This window comes from Chiloscyllium plagiosum, unplaced genomic scaffold (assembly GCF_037043375.1).
Source record: "Chiloscyllium plagiosum isolate Xiang-an unplaced genomic scaffold, Cpla_swu_hap1 HiC_scaffold_39, whole genome shotgun sequence".
Classification (NCBI taxonomy): domain Eukaryota; kingdom Metazoa; phylum Chordata; class Chondrichthyes; order Orectolobiformes; family Hemiscylliidae; genus Chiloscyllium; species Chiloscyllium plagiosum.
This window is the reverse complement of record NW_028270177.1, coordinates 21,785,063-21,800,151: the sequence shown is the minus strand read 5'-3', so window position 1 is coordinate 21,800,151 and position 15,089 is coordinate 21,785,063. Positions and strand designations below refer to the sequence as shown.

Sequence of the window (15,089 nt, the reverse complement as noted above, 5' to 3'; positions counted from 1 at the left end):
GTGGAATGAGCTGCCAGAGAAAGTGGAGCTGGTACAATTGCAACATTTAAAAGCCATCTGAATGGGTATATGAATAGGAAGGGTTTAGAGGGTTATGTGCCAAATATGGCAAATGGGGCTAGAAAAGATTGGTATATCTGGTCGGCATGGACAAATTGGACCGAAGGGTCTGTTTCCATGCTGTACATTTCTATGACTCTATGACTCTATCTGCACCTTTTAGGCATTTGTCGAGTAGCAAGGCAAGTTTCTCACTAGCCCCAGTGAGTTGCCAATTAAGGGAGATTATATCTTGTTAAATGCCTTACTAGCATCAAATAACCTTCAGCTTCCTATCTGACCAAAGATGCCAAACAAGCTGGATATCAAGAATTCTCAACATGAAAGTCACAGCAGATACTTGGCAGCTTCAGCTCACCATGTGCTCTGAAGAACTTCCAACGTTGGGTCCCAACATCTCAGGATGTACTCCATGGGCACTGACCACATACACCTTGTACCCACAGACAGTGGCATTTAACGTGTGCGAGCCATCTGAACCGTCATGTGACTTCTGCACTTCACTGCTGCATAGGCAACTATCATTGTCAGGCTGCAGCAAGCACACTTTGCACACAGGATTATTCACCCAGCTTGTAGTGTGACAATGCTGACACCTTAAAAAGGTTCATTTGTCCTTGGTTTTTTGGAAGAGAGGTTGTAAAGGCAGAGGTGCCAATGCGTTTAGGGTTAAACAGTTTAACAATGGAAGGGGAAAGGCCAGTTCTCCCAGTTCAGGTTTGTTTTCTAGTTTTTTTTGCTGCAGCAGTCACAAGATGTTTTGAATACAAGAAGTGTTGCAAACTTCAGTAAAGGATTCCTCTGACTATTTCTGAAATCTTTTTCTGGATGTTGTTCCCTCCTGCCTGTAAGAATCTGTGTTTGAATTTACCTTTTTGCCAAGGGGTGTGTTTCTGGGATGTTACTGTATTGGAATAGTTAATTAGTTTAGTTGCTGTATCGAGTTGGTTAAGTTTTCCGATAGGTAAGCTATTCTAAATTCTGCTTTCTTTTGTTCCTGTGTCAACTGTAATGTTCAAATAAATTCTGTTTTGCATAAAGTTGAGTGGTTTGATGAGTTGCATCACACCTGGAATATTCACTTCACATCTGCCTTAAAAATAAGAAAATGTTAGGGTCTAGGCTATCTTCTTAAAATATTTGGAGGGGGTCTGGCCTGGTCCATAATAGTTCATCTCCAGGTTCTTCACTTGCTGTCATTACATGTACTCACTGAGCCCACCTTCATGCTCACAGCATCCCTGACTGCCTTGCATTGTCTTTTTGCACTTTGTCCCATCAGCCAGATGGCAGGACAGTTCCTATTATTTTGAACAAGTCTTAGCTGTGTTTAGAGTATGTGCAAAAATCTTTACTATGAACAGCAGAAATCTCCCCAACATACGACCATGTCTAACTACTTCCAATACAGCTCTCTCCAAAGGCATCAGGAGTAGCAGCATGAATTATGCCTTATCTCCCTTCTGCTGCCTCAGGGGAATCAATGCCAATTCTAAGGGGGTAGCATGGTCCTGGCCAGGCCCTAATGTGGGGATCCTATTGGCCAGTGCGGTCATCACAGAACTTGTGGCATATCTTTCACATAAGTAGCTGGGTGAGGTCAGCCTCTGTTATTGCCAATTTTTTCCAAAATCTCCAACTTTTCACCAAGTGCAGTATACTCACCGCTCCTTGATACATTTCAATTTCCTTTTCTCCAAAGTAGGGCATTTGTTTGAATGGGTTCACAGAGATAAGCACAGGCCCAATATATGTCTGCACAGTCCTGGTTAAGGTTCCACACATTAGCATCAAACAATTTATTAAAATCTCCATGGAAATAATGCAGAGGAGAAAGAAATTTTCTTTTCCCTCCAAGAGCAGTAATAAAAGAAATTGCCTCACAGCAATGACAACAGGCTTCCTTCAACATTTCTCATTAAAATGGTGAAATGTACATTTTTAAGATGTTGAATTAGATGAAGCAATATATAGGGTGGTACGGTGGTTCAGTGGTTAGCATTGCTTCCTCACAGTGCCATGGGGTCAGGTTCAATTCCAGCCTCAGAGAGACTATCTGTGTGGAGTTTGCATATTCTTCGCCTGTCTACATTGGTTTCCTCCCACAATCCAAAGATGTGCAGGTTAGGTGAATTGGCTTTCTAAATTGCCCATAGTGTTCAGGGGTGTGTAGGTTAAGTGCATTAGTCAGGGGAAATGTAAAGTAATAGGGTGGGGGAATGGGTCTGGGTGGGATACTCTTCTGAGGTTGATGTGGACTTGTTGGGCCAAGTGGCCTATTTCCACACTGTTGGGATTCTATGATCTGCACAATAACTCAAGGCTTTGCTACGATCTTAATACCATTCCTAAACCAAATTATTATTCAATTATTTTCAAAAGGATTTAAATTGCCCTGCAGGATACAATGGTGCCAGTGCCCTGCATCCAGTGCTGGTTGTGATTATTGAGCAACTCAAGACACTGAACAAATCAAATAAAAGCCTTAAAGAATTGTGCTGGTGGTGTTGGTGAGGGTGGGGGGATTTGTGGAGGCTAGGGATGGTAGTGGGGGTAGGGGTGGGCATTGTGTCGGTAGTTGATGGTGAGAAGTTGGTGGAGGTGGTGGTTGGGGGCTAGGGATGGTGGGGTGAGGTTGTGCTGGTGATAGTGGTAGGTGGTAGTGAGGGACTGGAGGTCATGGGGTTGGTGAGGGTAGCGAGGTGGTGGTGCGTTGGTTTTGGCAGGGACACAGTTGTGGGAGGTAAATATTCACATTGCAAGGGCGTAATTCAAAAACAGCAAAACTTTAGAAACCAGAGTTCTCTTCATCCCTCAAAGTGTTTCCATTCCTTTAATTACCTAAACAGAAACTGCCAGAAAATCTCAGCTGGTCTAGCTGTATCATTGGAGACAAAAACAGTGTTAACATTTTGAGTTGAGTCTTTATAACTGATGATAGGCTGGTTCTGTCTTGGTTAAGAATGATGTGGTTGAGGTTACTTGGCAATCAATCAGTTAGAAGTTGCTTGACAATAGATGACATGCCAAAGCTACAGGAGTCTATTGATTGGTCAAATGCACCATTTAAACCACAATAATAAATAAAAAAGTCAAAACCACTTTCATCCACCCATTTCAATCCAATCCTTAATATTTTAAAACACCATATCCACAAACATTCACTCTCTCCACATCTTATGCTCATAGCAGCATCACCAAGTAAAAGATGCACTGCAGAAATTTACCAAGGCTCTTTAGACAGCACCTTCTAACCCCACAGTCACTACCATCCTGAAGGAGGGAGGCAGATACATGGGAACCTGCAAGATCCCCGCCAAGCCACTCACCCCCCCTGATGGAAATATATCGGCATTCTTTCAGTTTTGTTGGGTGAGCATCCTGAAATTTCATCGCCAAAAACATTTTTGGTGTATCCACACCAAATGGACCACAGAGGTTTAGAAAGGCAGCTCAAGGAACAATTCGGGATGGGGAATAAATGCTGGCCCAGACAACAACATCCACATCAGTTGAATGAATCCAAAAAGACCACTGTCCTTGTCAATCTGCGCTGTTCTCACAGATACTATACACAGTCTACAACCAATCTCTTCAAGAGTCAATAATAGTTATAATGCAGTATCCAAATTATATGTTATATGTCCCTGACTCCTCATGATGCTGACTGGTTATGGAAAACAGAGGGCAGAATTTAATGCCCACTCCCTTGCTGAATTTGGTGATGGGAGCATTTGATCATGTGGGGGGGGGGTGCAATATTTTCCTGCCTTTACCTCAATTAAGTCTGTAGCAAGAAGACCTTCTTTGTTAATTGGAGCAATTAAGTGGTAACTAAGGCCCACTTGAGGACCTCATCTCAGTGCTGCTGGGATTTACACAACAGTAAGCAGAGGGCTTGTTGTGTGGGAAACCCAAGAAGTAAACCTTTTTGCGGTTGCTCAGTGCCTGATTGAGAAGCCTGTCATTGAGAAGGACTGAGGAAATTGGGGCCAGTAAGGGACACACGCAACCCTGGCTCTTGCTGCCAATACCCCATCTCCTCAAAGTCCACCCCACAATCTGTCTCCAACCATCATTCATCTGTGACCTCAGCAACCCTGACCATGGTGGTTGCATTACCAACATCAACCACCACTGGTCAGTGGTTTGGCTGAGCAATGATGAGCTGCCAGTCTCTAGTTAGCCAGATGCTCTCAGTGGATGGAATTCCCCCCCCCGCCCATATCCTCTTGATCCTGGGGAACATTCACCACTGCTGCCCTGTGGGGTGCCTGATTGGAATTTAATACAATGGGTTTTCCAGAAAAAGAGGCGACACATGACTTTGTCAGTGGAGCAAGTCACAAGCCTCAGCACTGAACCTGATCCAGGCCCCCTGCCCTGCCCTTAACCCATATAGAACAGTCTCCAGTTATTCATCCCAAATGTATCTTGCTATCCCAGGTCCTGACTGCTGGCTGTCAATTTGGCAGAAAAGAGCTTACATTAAATTCTATCCATTAATTTCAGTACAACACCCAGGAAGAGCTTCAAAGTCATAACTGAATTATTGAGCCTCTAACACCTGTAGAAAATGAAAATTACTACAGTCACCATGGACCACAGGCTGTTCTCTCATTCAAGAGAGAGATAACTGGTGGTGAGTTTAACCTGAGAATCTGCACACCTCAGGCGAGGACTTCACAGTGACCTCAAACATGTGGGAATTGACATCAAAACATATCCCAACACTTAGACAAAAAAGGCATTCATGCCACCATGGAAATCAAACAATATTAAAAAACACATTTAGTAAGATAAACTCTTGTTTCTATACCAGTGAAAGAATACTGGTTGAGACATATTCCAATGTAACCATTCTGCAGGCCAGAACACTCTGAAATTACAGCATTGAAATTTAGAGGACACCGCCTTTTTTATCCTTTTTATAAATAGTCTCAAAACTCATCAGCAGAAAAAAATTCAATACAAATTGGCTTCATGTTATTTTTTCCAAAGTTGACTGCTCCTCTAAACAACTACATTCTAATTCCATGACCAATGTGAAAATCAGACTGTGCTAATATTAGTATGAAGTACTTGGTTAAGTTTTAATCTCGAAAGAGAAAGAAATATAGGGCTCCTTCTGTGAAGTTCTGTTGTTGGAATTTTTAACAAGGTGTATAATTTGAGGTGTTATGTGGTCATCGTTAATCTTCCTTCACACCCAATAGCCTTGCCTCATTAAATGACCCATTGGGTTGGCGATTTCTGCTTTTCCTTTTCATCATGTTCTCCAGACAGAATTGCATTTTTACAGGGCCTCTCCCAGCTTAAGGACATACCAAAGTCCTCTACAGCACTTGAATACTCTTTGAAGCATAGTTTTTGTTGCAATATAGGAAACATAGGCATCTAATTTGCACACAGCAGCTACCATTAAGAACAATGTAATCATGAGCAGGTAACCATAGCTGATGAATAAGTTTTGCCAAAACTATCTTTGATTACCCTGGCAAGATAAGGTATCTCAAAGTGTGCAGCAGAAGTTTAAAGCCGTTTTATTCTGTTTCAATTTAGTGGGAACATCACTAACAGCATGCTGCCAAAAAATTGTTCAGTGTATCACACTAATCAGGAATGTGGTATATGAATTTCAGTGCTTGTGTGATGCTATGTATGTAGGCCATATGCCCCCAAAATTGGTATATCCTATCAAATAACAACATTCTTCAATTGTTCACAACAAACAACTTACTGACCATACCTAACCAGCGTTTGCAAAACTCACAACATCAGATGTTGATTTCATAGTTGGACAATATCTGTGAAACATCAGATGTGATTTCATAATTGGACAATATTTGCCAGATAATCCTGGGTTTGCAAAGCATTACACTGACAACCAGTTCAGGACTGTCAGTTGGGTTCACTTGTACTTGCACACTCTGGAAGCTAACTATACTAATATACAGGACCCTGTTTTTTGCAGACAGAGGAAACATCTACTCACACGGCACCTGTTTCAATGCAAGAAAACAGATGGCAGCGAGGGTCAGTGTAAACTCAAAGAACAGCATCTGATTTTCCGCTCTGGGACCCTGCAGCCTTCACAATCAATACCAAGTTCAATAATTGAGCCTGAGCACCTTCTTCCATGTCCTTAACCCACTCCCGCACCCCAGGCTTGTAATTACATTGGCTCACAGCCAATCCATTTTCATGCACTAATGGACTCTTATTGCAGCTTTTGTTTCTCCTTGGCTCAGCATTATCATCCCTTTGTCCAACTACTGTTTTCTCTCTCTGGGTTCCATTTTGGCTTATTGTTTACTCCTTGCCCCTCCACCCCCTGTCTTCAGCAAATATACCACCTTTTCCTATCTACAATCAGTTCTAAAGAAGGATTACTGGACCTAAGATATTTACTTTGCTTTCTTTCCAAAATGCTGCCAGAGCTGCTATGTTTCTCCAGCAATTTCTGTTTTTGTTTCAGATGATAGCCATTTTCAAAGCAATGCCTTGACCTGTTAGATTAAAATTTAAACAAAGCTTGACAGTTAACTGTTAGTCATCATTAACTGGTACCTATCTATAGCAACACTTCTAACCATCAAAGTTCACATGTCAACCAATCAACACTGTCCCTTTACATAGCATAGGTGTCATTTTCTCTTTAATTTGGTATTCTTGCAAATTGTCCAGATGAAAGTAAAAAAAAAGTTAAAAGAAACATTTTCAGCGAAACTCAGGGTCGCACTATCTAATAACTTTGGGGCAGCATGGTGGCTCAATGGTTAGCACAGCTGCCTCACTGCACCAGGGACCCGGGTTCAATTCCAGCCTCAGGCGATTGTCTGTGTGGAGTTTGCACGTTCTCCCTGTGTCCGTGTGGGTTTCCTCCGGGTGCTCCAGTTTCCTCCCACAATCCAAATATGTGCAGGTCAGGTGACTTGGCCATGCTAAATTGCCCAAAGTATAAGGTGCGTTAGTCAGGGGTAAATATAGGGTAGGGGAATGGGTCTGGGTGGGTTACTCTTTGGAAGGTCAGTGTGGACTTGTTGGGCTGAAGGGCCTGTTTCCAAACTGTAGGGATTCTATGAAATGAAAACTTTCCCCAACTAATGGAACTGCCAGATGTTGGTCATCTAAGCCATTCTATACTGGCCACCAGGAGCAATGTACACTAGTGATCAGGCTTGATTTCCACACTGATGTCAGTGAGGAAGGAGCTGAAAGGAGGTGTAAAAGACAGTGGAGCAAATACCAATTCATACCAGAAAAAAGGAAAGGTTTAGAATCTATTGAAGAAATCCATTGTCGGGCTAAGTGTGCAGTTGCACCGCAGATAACTATGAAGGTACAAAGACACAATATTCCCAGGTGTAACCCTAGTTCTTCATGAGTTAGTTCACCTTAGGTTATGGCAACACCTTGGATGAGGGAAGGGGGAAGAAAGAAAGTCCTTTTTCCTGCTCAAGATCAATTCTTCTCTTCCAGGAAGCAGACTAGCATTGATAAAGCAACTTTCATAACTACTGTACTACTCAACCTACTTTATAGTCAAATAATTACATTTGAAATATCATTACTATTGTAATGCGGGAAGCACATCAGCCATGTTTGTGCAGAGCAGCACTGTGATAATGACAATTTATTGTTTGATTGAGCAATAGATATAAGTAGGGAGAACATCCCCCCCACCCCAGTTTTCCAACAGACTCTATGTCGGCAGATGGAGTGATGATTTCACATCTCATCTCCTCTCTGTGCTTCCCTGGAGCATCAGCCTTGATTTTTGTACTCGCATACTGAAGTGGGACTTCAAATGGAACTTTATAACTTGTAGGCGAGTCTGCTACTAACTAAGCCATGGCTGACCCCACTATCCAAGTGGGTAGCACCTTCAGGAAAAGAGAGGGGATGAGCTGAAAAGGAATATCGAGAATCAACACAAACATTAGTGTTGCAGAATGTCCCCCTAAAGAAGAGGAAATGATGTAATGTAAAATAATACAATTACGTGGCAGCTGAATGAAATTCTCAGAATGCTTACTGAGAATCTGTCTTGAAACAAAGATTAAAGAGTTTGACAGATTTCTTTCAGATGCGACTGTGTTTGGTTTATGCAGCAAGACCTCAGCCATCTAACAAACAATGCGTACTTTCCACAGCCCAATGCCGTCATTCGTGGCAACAGTGACACAGCCTGGCAACACTGCACGTGTCCTTGGCTTTGTTCCCACAGTCTGCCAGTCCATTCAACGTGCAATCCTCTGAATGCTCACACAAAATAATTTTCAAAAACTGATCAAATATGAGGCTATTTAACACAGACAGGGAGGAAACAAGCACAGACAAAGCACATTACCTTGACTCAGCAAAATAATGACTATTAATTAATCTCTGGGTCTTTGAAAGGATTAAAATCTTTAAGCTAATTAGAACAATTAAATTTTGCTGAATGGAAACATTTTAAGTTTCACAATCTGCAAAATGTTTTCAAACTGGCATCTTTTCATAAGCTTCTGTTGTCCTGTTCTATTCACCAGCAGTGTGCTCCCTAAAGATTATGGGAACTTTTAATCAGAAGAGGAACTGTTATTGTCCTTTTATCAGCTAACCTAAATACCTTTAACTTATATGAGTAGTGCTGGAAGTGATAAAAATGAACACAGAATATTGTTGACAAGGTGCTGACATATTCAATCTCATGCTCATCAAAATAAATGCAAGAATACCAAAAAATTCAAATGATCACAATTTATACCAAAACAGGAAATGGTGTTGATTGGTTTGCAATCCAACTCTGATTGGCCACACCATTGCCATGCAGGAAGCAATGAGGAACACGGACTCCCCAAGCTCCTGGATAATTCAAAAAGGTGCAAGACTTGGACATATCCCGTTTTGAGTTAGAGAACAGGTCCTATGTATGAATGTGTGTAATATGATGCAGTTATTGTTGGTAGGAGTGGCCAGAATTGTGCCCTGGATAGACCACATCCGGGCTACTATCCTGGGCATTTTGGGGCTCCCTACACCGGGACCACCAGCCACTGGAAAGAATCAGAAGCCAAGATGAGGGTGACCTCTAAATATGTGAGTATGACACCATGCAACCTTTTGTTTTTACCCAACTTTAGTTTTAAGGCAGAAAAACGGTGGTGATGATCATCACAGCAAAGTTAAGCAGGGAGACTCAGAGACCTTCATTCACAGAATGGAAGGAAAAGCTGGAAAACCATAGGGGAGATGTGGGGTTGATGGGATAGAAGGTACATTGTGATTTGCCTGGGGGAGGGGTCCCTGCACCAACTTCAGATATGATTCTAGCAATAGAATGCATACTTGCACAGGAATAGTACAACAGCCAAGAAAAAAAAATGTTCCAGCCGTGCGCCTTTTCTGAACTTAACGTAAGCTTGGGATTGGCATGTGATGTAGGGCTTAAAATTAAGGGAAGTCAAAATAAATTCAAAATGGCAGCCATCATGATCACAGTGGACCAGTGACTGGAAAATGGCAGAGTAATTCAATACCCACAAATAAAAGACTTGCATTTACATAATGCATTTCACTAGCCTTCACACTTTAAGCCAATGAAGTACAATTGCTGATTTTCTACTTAGAGTCAGAGCCATAGAAATGTACCCTTCGGTCCAACTCATCCATGCCAACCAGATATCCCATCCTCGTTCCGCATGCCAGCACCCGGCCCATATCCCTCCAAACCCTTCCAATTCATATAACCATCCAGATGCCTTTTAAATGTTGCAATTGTAAAAGCCTCCACCACTTCCTCTGGCAGCTCATTCCATACACGTACCACCCTCTGGGTGAAAAAGTTGTCCCTTAGGTCTCTTTTATATCTTTCCCCTGTCACCCTAAACCTTTGCCCTCTAGTTCTAGACTCCCCATTCCAGGGAAAAGACTTTGTCTATTTATCCTATCCATGCCCCTTACGATTTTATAAACCTCTATAACGTCACCCCTCAACCTCCGACGCTCCAGGGAATACAGCCCCAGCCTGTTCAACCTCTCCCTATAGCTCAAATCCTCCAACCCTAGCAACATCCTTGTAAATCTTTTCTGAACTCTTTCAAGTTTCACAACATCCTTCCAATAGGAAGGAGACCAGAATTGCACGCAATATTCCAACAGTGGCCTAACCAATGTCCTGTACAGCCGCAACTTGACCTCCCAACTCCTATACTCAATACATACCAAATGCCTTCTTTACTAACCTATCTACCTGCGACTCCACTTTCAAGGAACTATAAACTTGCACTCCAAGGTCTCTTTGTTCAGCAACACTCCCTAGGACCTTACCATTAAGTGTTTCAGTCCTGCTAAGATTTGCTTTCCCAAAATGCAGCACCTCGCATTTATCTAAATTAAACTCCATCTGCCACTCCTCAGCCCATTGGCCCATCTGATCAAGATCCTTTTGTAATCTGAAGTAACCTTCTTCGCTGTCCACTACACCTCTAATTTTGGTGTTATCTGCAAACTTACTAACTATATCTCTTATACACACATCCATATCACTTATATAAATGACAAAATGTAGTGGACCCAGCACCTATCCTTGTGACACTTCACTGGTAGGAGAAAGTGAGGACTGCAGATGCTGGAGACCAGAGTTGAAAAATGTGATGCTGGAAAAACACAGCAGGCCAGGCAACATCCGAGGAACAGGAGCAAGAGCATCTCCTGCTCCTCGGATGCTGCCTGGCCTGCTGTGTTTTTCCAGCATCACACACTCCACTGGTCACAGGTCTCCAGTCTGAAAAACAACCCTCCACCACAACCCACTGACTTCTACCTTTGAGCCAGTTCTATATCCAAATGGCTAGTTCTCCCTGTATTCCATAAGATCTAACCTTGCCAACCAGTCGCACATGGGGAACCTTGTCAAATGCCTTACTGAAGTCTACCACTTTGCCCTCATCAATCCTCTTTGTTACTTCTTCAAAAAACTCAATCAAGTTTGTGAGACATGATTTCCTACGCACAAAGCTATGTTGACTATCCCTAATCAGTCCTTGTCATCCCAAATATATGTACATCCTATCTCTCAGGATTCCCTCCAACAACTTGCCCACAACCAACGTCAGGCTCACCGGTCTACAGTTCCCTGGCTTGTCCTTACCACCTTTCTTAAACAGTGGCACCACATTAGCCATCCTCCAGTCTTTTGGAACCTCACATGTGATTATCAATGATACAAATATCTCAGCAAGGAGCCCAGCAATCACTTCCCTATCTTCCCACAGAGTTCTAAGGTACATCTGATCTGGTCCTGGGGATTTATCCACTTTTATCCGTTTCAAAACATCCAGCACTTTGTCCTGTGTCATATGGACATTTTTCATTCTATACTTCATGTCCTTCTCCACAGTAAACACTGAAGCAAAATACTCGGTTAGTATCTCCCCCATCTCCTGCAGCTCCACACAAAGGCCGCCTTGCTGATCTCTGAGGGGTACTATTCTCTCCCTTTTGCCTTTCATGTATTTGTAAAAACCCTTTGGACTCTCCTTAACCCTTTTTGTCAAAGCTATCTCATGTCCCCTTTTTGTTCTCCTGATTTCCCTCTTAAGTACACTGCTACTGCCTTTATACTCTTCTAAGGATTCACTCGATCTATCCTGTCTATATCTGACATATGCTTCCTTCTTTTTCTTAACCAAACCCTCAATTTCTTTAGTCATCCAGCATTCTCTACACCTACCAGTCTCGCCTTTCACCCTAGCAGGAAGATACTGACTCTCATTATCTCATTTCTGAAGGCTTCCCATCTTCCAGCCGTCCCGTTACCTGTGAACATCTGCCTCTAATCAGCTTTTGAAAGTTCTTGCCTAATACCATCAAAATTGGCCTTTCTCCAATTTAGAACTTCAACTTTTAGATTGGTTTATCCTTTCCAATCACTATTTTAAAATTAATAGAATTATGGTCGCTGGCTGCAAAGTGCTCCCCCACTGAATCTCAGTCACCTGCCCTGCCTTATTTCCCAAGAGTAGGTCAAGTCTTGTGTAGGTACATCCCACATACTGAATCAGGAAATTTTTTTATACACACTTAACAAATTCTTCTCCATCTAACCCCTTTACAGTATGGCAATCCCAGTCTATGTTTGGAAAATTAAAATCCCCAACCATAACCACCCTATTATTCTTACAGATAACTGGAATCTTACAAATTTGTTTCTCAATTTCCCTCTGACTATTAGGGAGGGTCCATAATAAAATTCCAATAAGGTGATCATCCCTTTCTTATTTCTCAGGTCCACCCAAATAACTTCCTTGGATGTATTTCCAGGAATATTCTCCCTTAGTACAGCTGTAATGCTATCCCTTATCAAAAACACCACCCTCCCTCCTCTCTTGCCTCCCTTTCTGTCCTTTCTGTAGCATTTGTATCCTGGAACATTAAGTCAACAAGGTTTACAGAATGAAGACGCAGTTGATTAGCTCAGGAGGATGGACAGCTGATTGTATTACAAAGTGATACCAACAGCACAGGTTCAATTCCCATACTGACTGAGGTCACTATAAAGTTTCCACTTCTCAACCTTACCCCTCACCTGTGACATGGTAACCCTGAGGTTAAACCACCACAATCATCTCTCTCTGATGGCCCTATGGGGCTACAGTGACTCTACCTTACACTTACAGAATGATCAGTTGCTACAGATCATACCCTTTCCTATCTCACTGATTCTTTTGACTTCCAGTATTGAACATGTTGAATCTGAGTATTTAAGTACCATTCAGGAGAAAGTCAGGTCTGCAGATGCTGGAGATCAGAGCTGAAAATGTGTTGCTGGAAAAGCGCAGCAGGTCAGGGAACAGGAGAATCGACGTTTCGGGCATAAGCCCTTCTTCAGGAATGAGGAAAGTGTGTCCAGCAGGCTAAGATAAAAGGTAGGGAGGAGGGACTTGGGGGAGGGGCGTCGGAAATGCGATAGGTAGAAAGAGGTCAAGGTGAGGGTGATAGGTCAGACTGGGGTGGGGGCAGAGAGGTCAGGAAGAAGACTGCAGGTTAGGAAGGCGGTGCTGAGTTTGATGGATTTGACTGAGTCAAGGTGGGGGGAGGGGAAAAGAGGAAACTGGTGAAATCCGAGTTCATCCCTTGTGGTTGGAGGGTTCCTAGGCGGAAGATGAGGCGCTTTTCCTCCAACCGTCGTTTTGTTGTGGTCTGGTGATGGAGGAGTCCAAAGACCTGCATATCCTTGGTGGAGTGGGAGGGGGAGTTGAAGTGTTGAGCCACAGGGTGGTTGGGTTGGTTGGTCCGGGTGTCCCAGAGGTGTTCTCTGAAACGCTCCGCAAGTAGGCGGACTGTCTCCCCAATATAGAGGAGGCCACATCGGGTGCAGAGGATGCAATAGATGATGTGTGTGGAGGTGCAGGTGAATTTGTGGCGGATATGGAAGTTTCCTTTGGGGCCTTGGAGGGAGGTGAGGGGGGAGGTGTGGGCGCAAATCTTGCACCTCCTGCGGTTGCAGGGGAAGGTGCCGGGAGTGGAGGTTGGGTTGGTGGGGGGGTGTGGATCTGACGAGGGAGTCACGGAGGGAGTGGTCTTTATGGAATGCTGATAGGGTAGGGGAGGGAAATATATCCTTGGTGGTGGGGTCCGTTTGGAGGTGGCGGAAATAATGGCGGATGATGCGCTGTACATGGAGATTGGTGGGGTGGTAGGTGACGACCAGTGGGGTTCTGTCCTGGTGGCAGTTGGAGGGGCGGGGCTCAAGGGCGAAGGAGCGGGAAGTGGAAGAGATGCGGTGGAGGGCATCGTCGACCACGTCGGGGGGGGAATTGCGGTCCTTGAAGAAGGAGGCCATCTGGGTTGTACGTTTTTGGAACTGGTCCTCCTGGGAGCAGATGCAGCGGAGACGAAGGAATTGGGAGAATGGGATGGCATTTTTACAGGGGACAGGGTGGGAGGAGGTGTAGTCCAGGTAGCTGTGGGAGTCGGTCGGTTTGTAGTAGATGTCCGTGTTGATTCGGTCGCCTGAGATAGAAATAGAAAGGTCGAGGAAGGGGAGGGAGGAATCTGAGACTGTCCAGGTGAATTTGAAGTCGGGGTGGAAGGTGTTGGTGAAGAGGATGAACTGTTCAACCTCCTCGTGGGAGCACGAGGTAGCGCCGATACAGTCATCGATGTAGCGGAGGAAAAGGTGGGGGGTGGGGCCAGTGTAGTTCCACATATCCTACGAAGAGGCAGGCATAGCTGGGGCCCATGCAGGTGCCCATGGCTACTCCTTTCATTTGGAAGAAGTGGGAGGATTGGGAAGAGAAGTTGTTCAGGGTGAGGACCAGTTCAGTCAGTCGAAGGAGGGTGTCGGTGGAAGGGTACTGGTTGGTACGGCGGGCAAAGAAGAAGCGGAGGGCTTTGAGTCCTTTGTAATGGGGGATGGAGGTGTACAGGGACTGGATATCCATGGTGAAGATAAGGCATTGGGGACCGGGAAAGCGAAAATCATGGAGGAGGTGGAGGGCATGGGTGGTGTCCCGAACGTAGGTGGGGAGTTCTTGGATTAAGGGGGACAGGACCGTGTCGAGGTATGCGGAGATGAGTTCGGTGGGGCAGGAGCAGGCGGAGACAATGGGTCGGCCGGGGCAGTCAGGTTTGTGGATTTTGGGCAGGAGGTAGAAGCGGGCTTGTGGGACTATGAGGTTGGAGGCAGTGGATGGGAGATCCCCCGAGGTGATGAGGTTATGGATGGTCTGGGAGATGATGGTTTGGTGGTGGGGGGTGGGGTCATGGTCAAGGGGGCAGTAGGAGGAGGTATCTGCGAGCTGGCGTTTGGCCTCAGCGGTGTAAAAGTCGGTGCGCCAAACTACTACCGCGCCTCCCTTGTCTGCTGGTTTGATAGAGAGGTTGGGGTTGCAACGGAAGGAGTGGAGGGCTGCGCGTTCCAAGGGTGAGAGGTTGGAGTGGGTGAGTTCAGGTGGCGGTTAATATCGCGGCGGCAGTTGGCTATGAAGAGGTCGAGTACCATTCCTCAAACAATGAGTATCTAAAGATATCTCATGGAA

The 15,089-nt window shown here is 44.3% G+C and overlaps 1 protein-coding gene across 3 annotated transcripts in view; it reads right to left on the bottom strand.

Moving 5' to 3' along the window:
• The window catches only part of myo1ea (myosin IEa), a 158,320-nt gene that overhangs the window by 100,316 nt on the left and 42,915 nt on the right, over positions 1–15,089 (bottom strand). For 2 of the 3 annotated variants that reach the window (XM_043677435.2, XM_043677436.2), the window contains exon 3: positions 1,726–1,815. The exons of the other annotated variant lie outside the window; for it this stretch is intronic. In XM_043677435.2, coding sequence (XP_043533370.1) covers positions 1,726–1,815 — 90 coding nt within the window. The remainder of the gene's footprint in view (positions 1–1,725; positions 1,816–15,089) is intronic. 3 annotated transcript variants of the gene reach the window in all.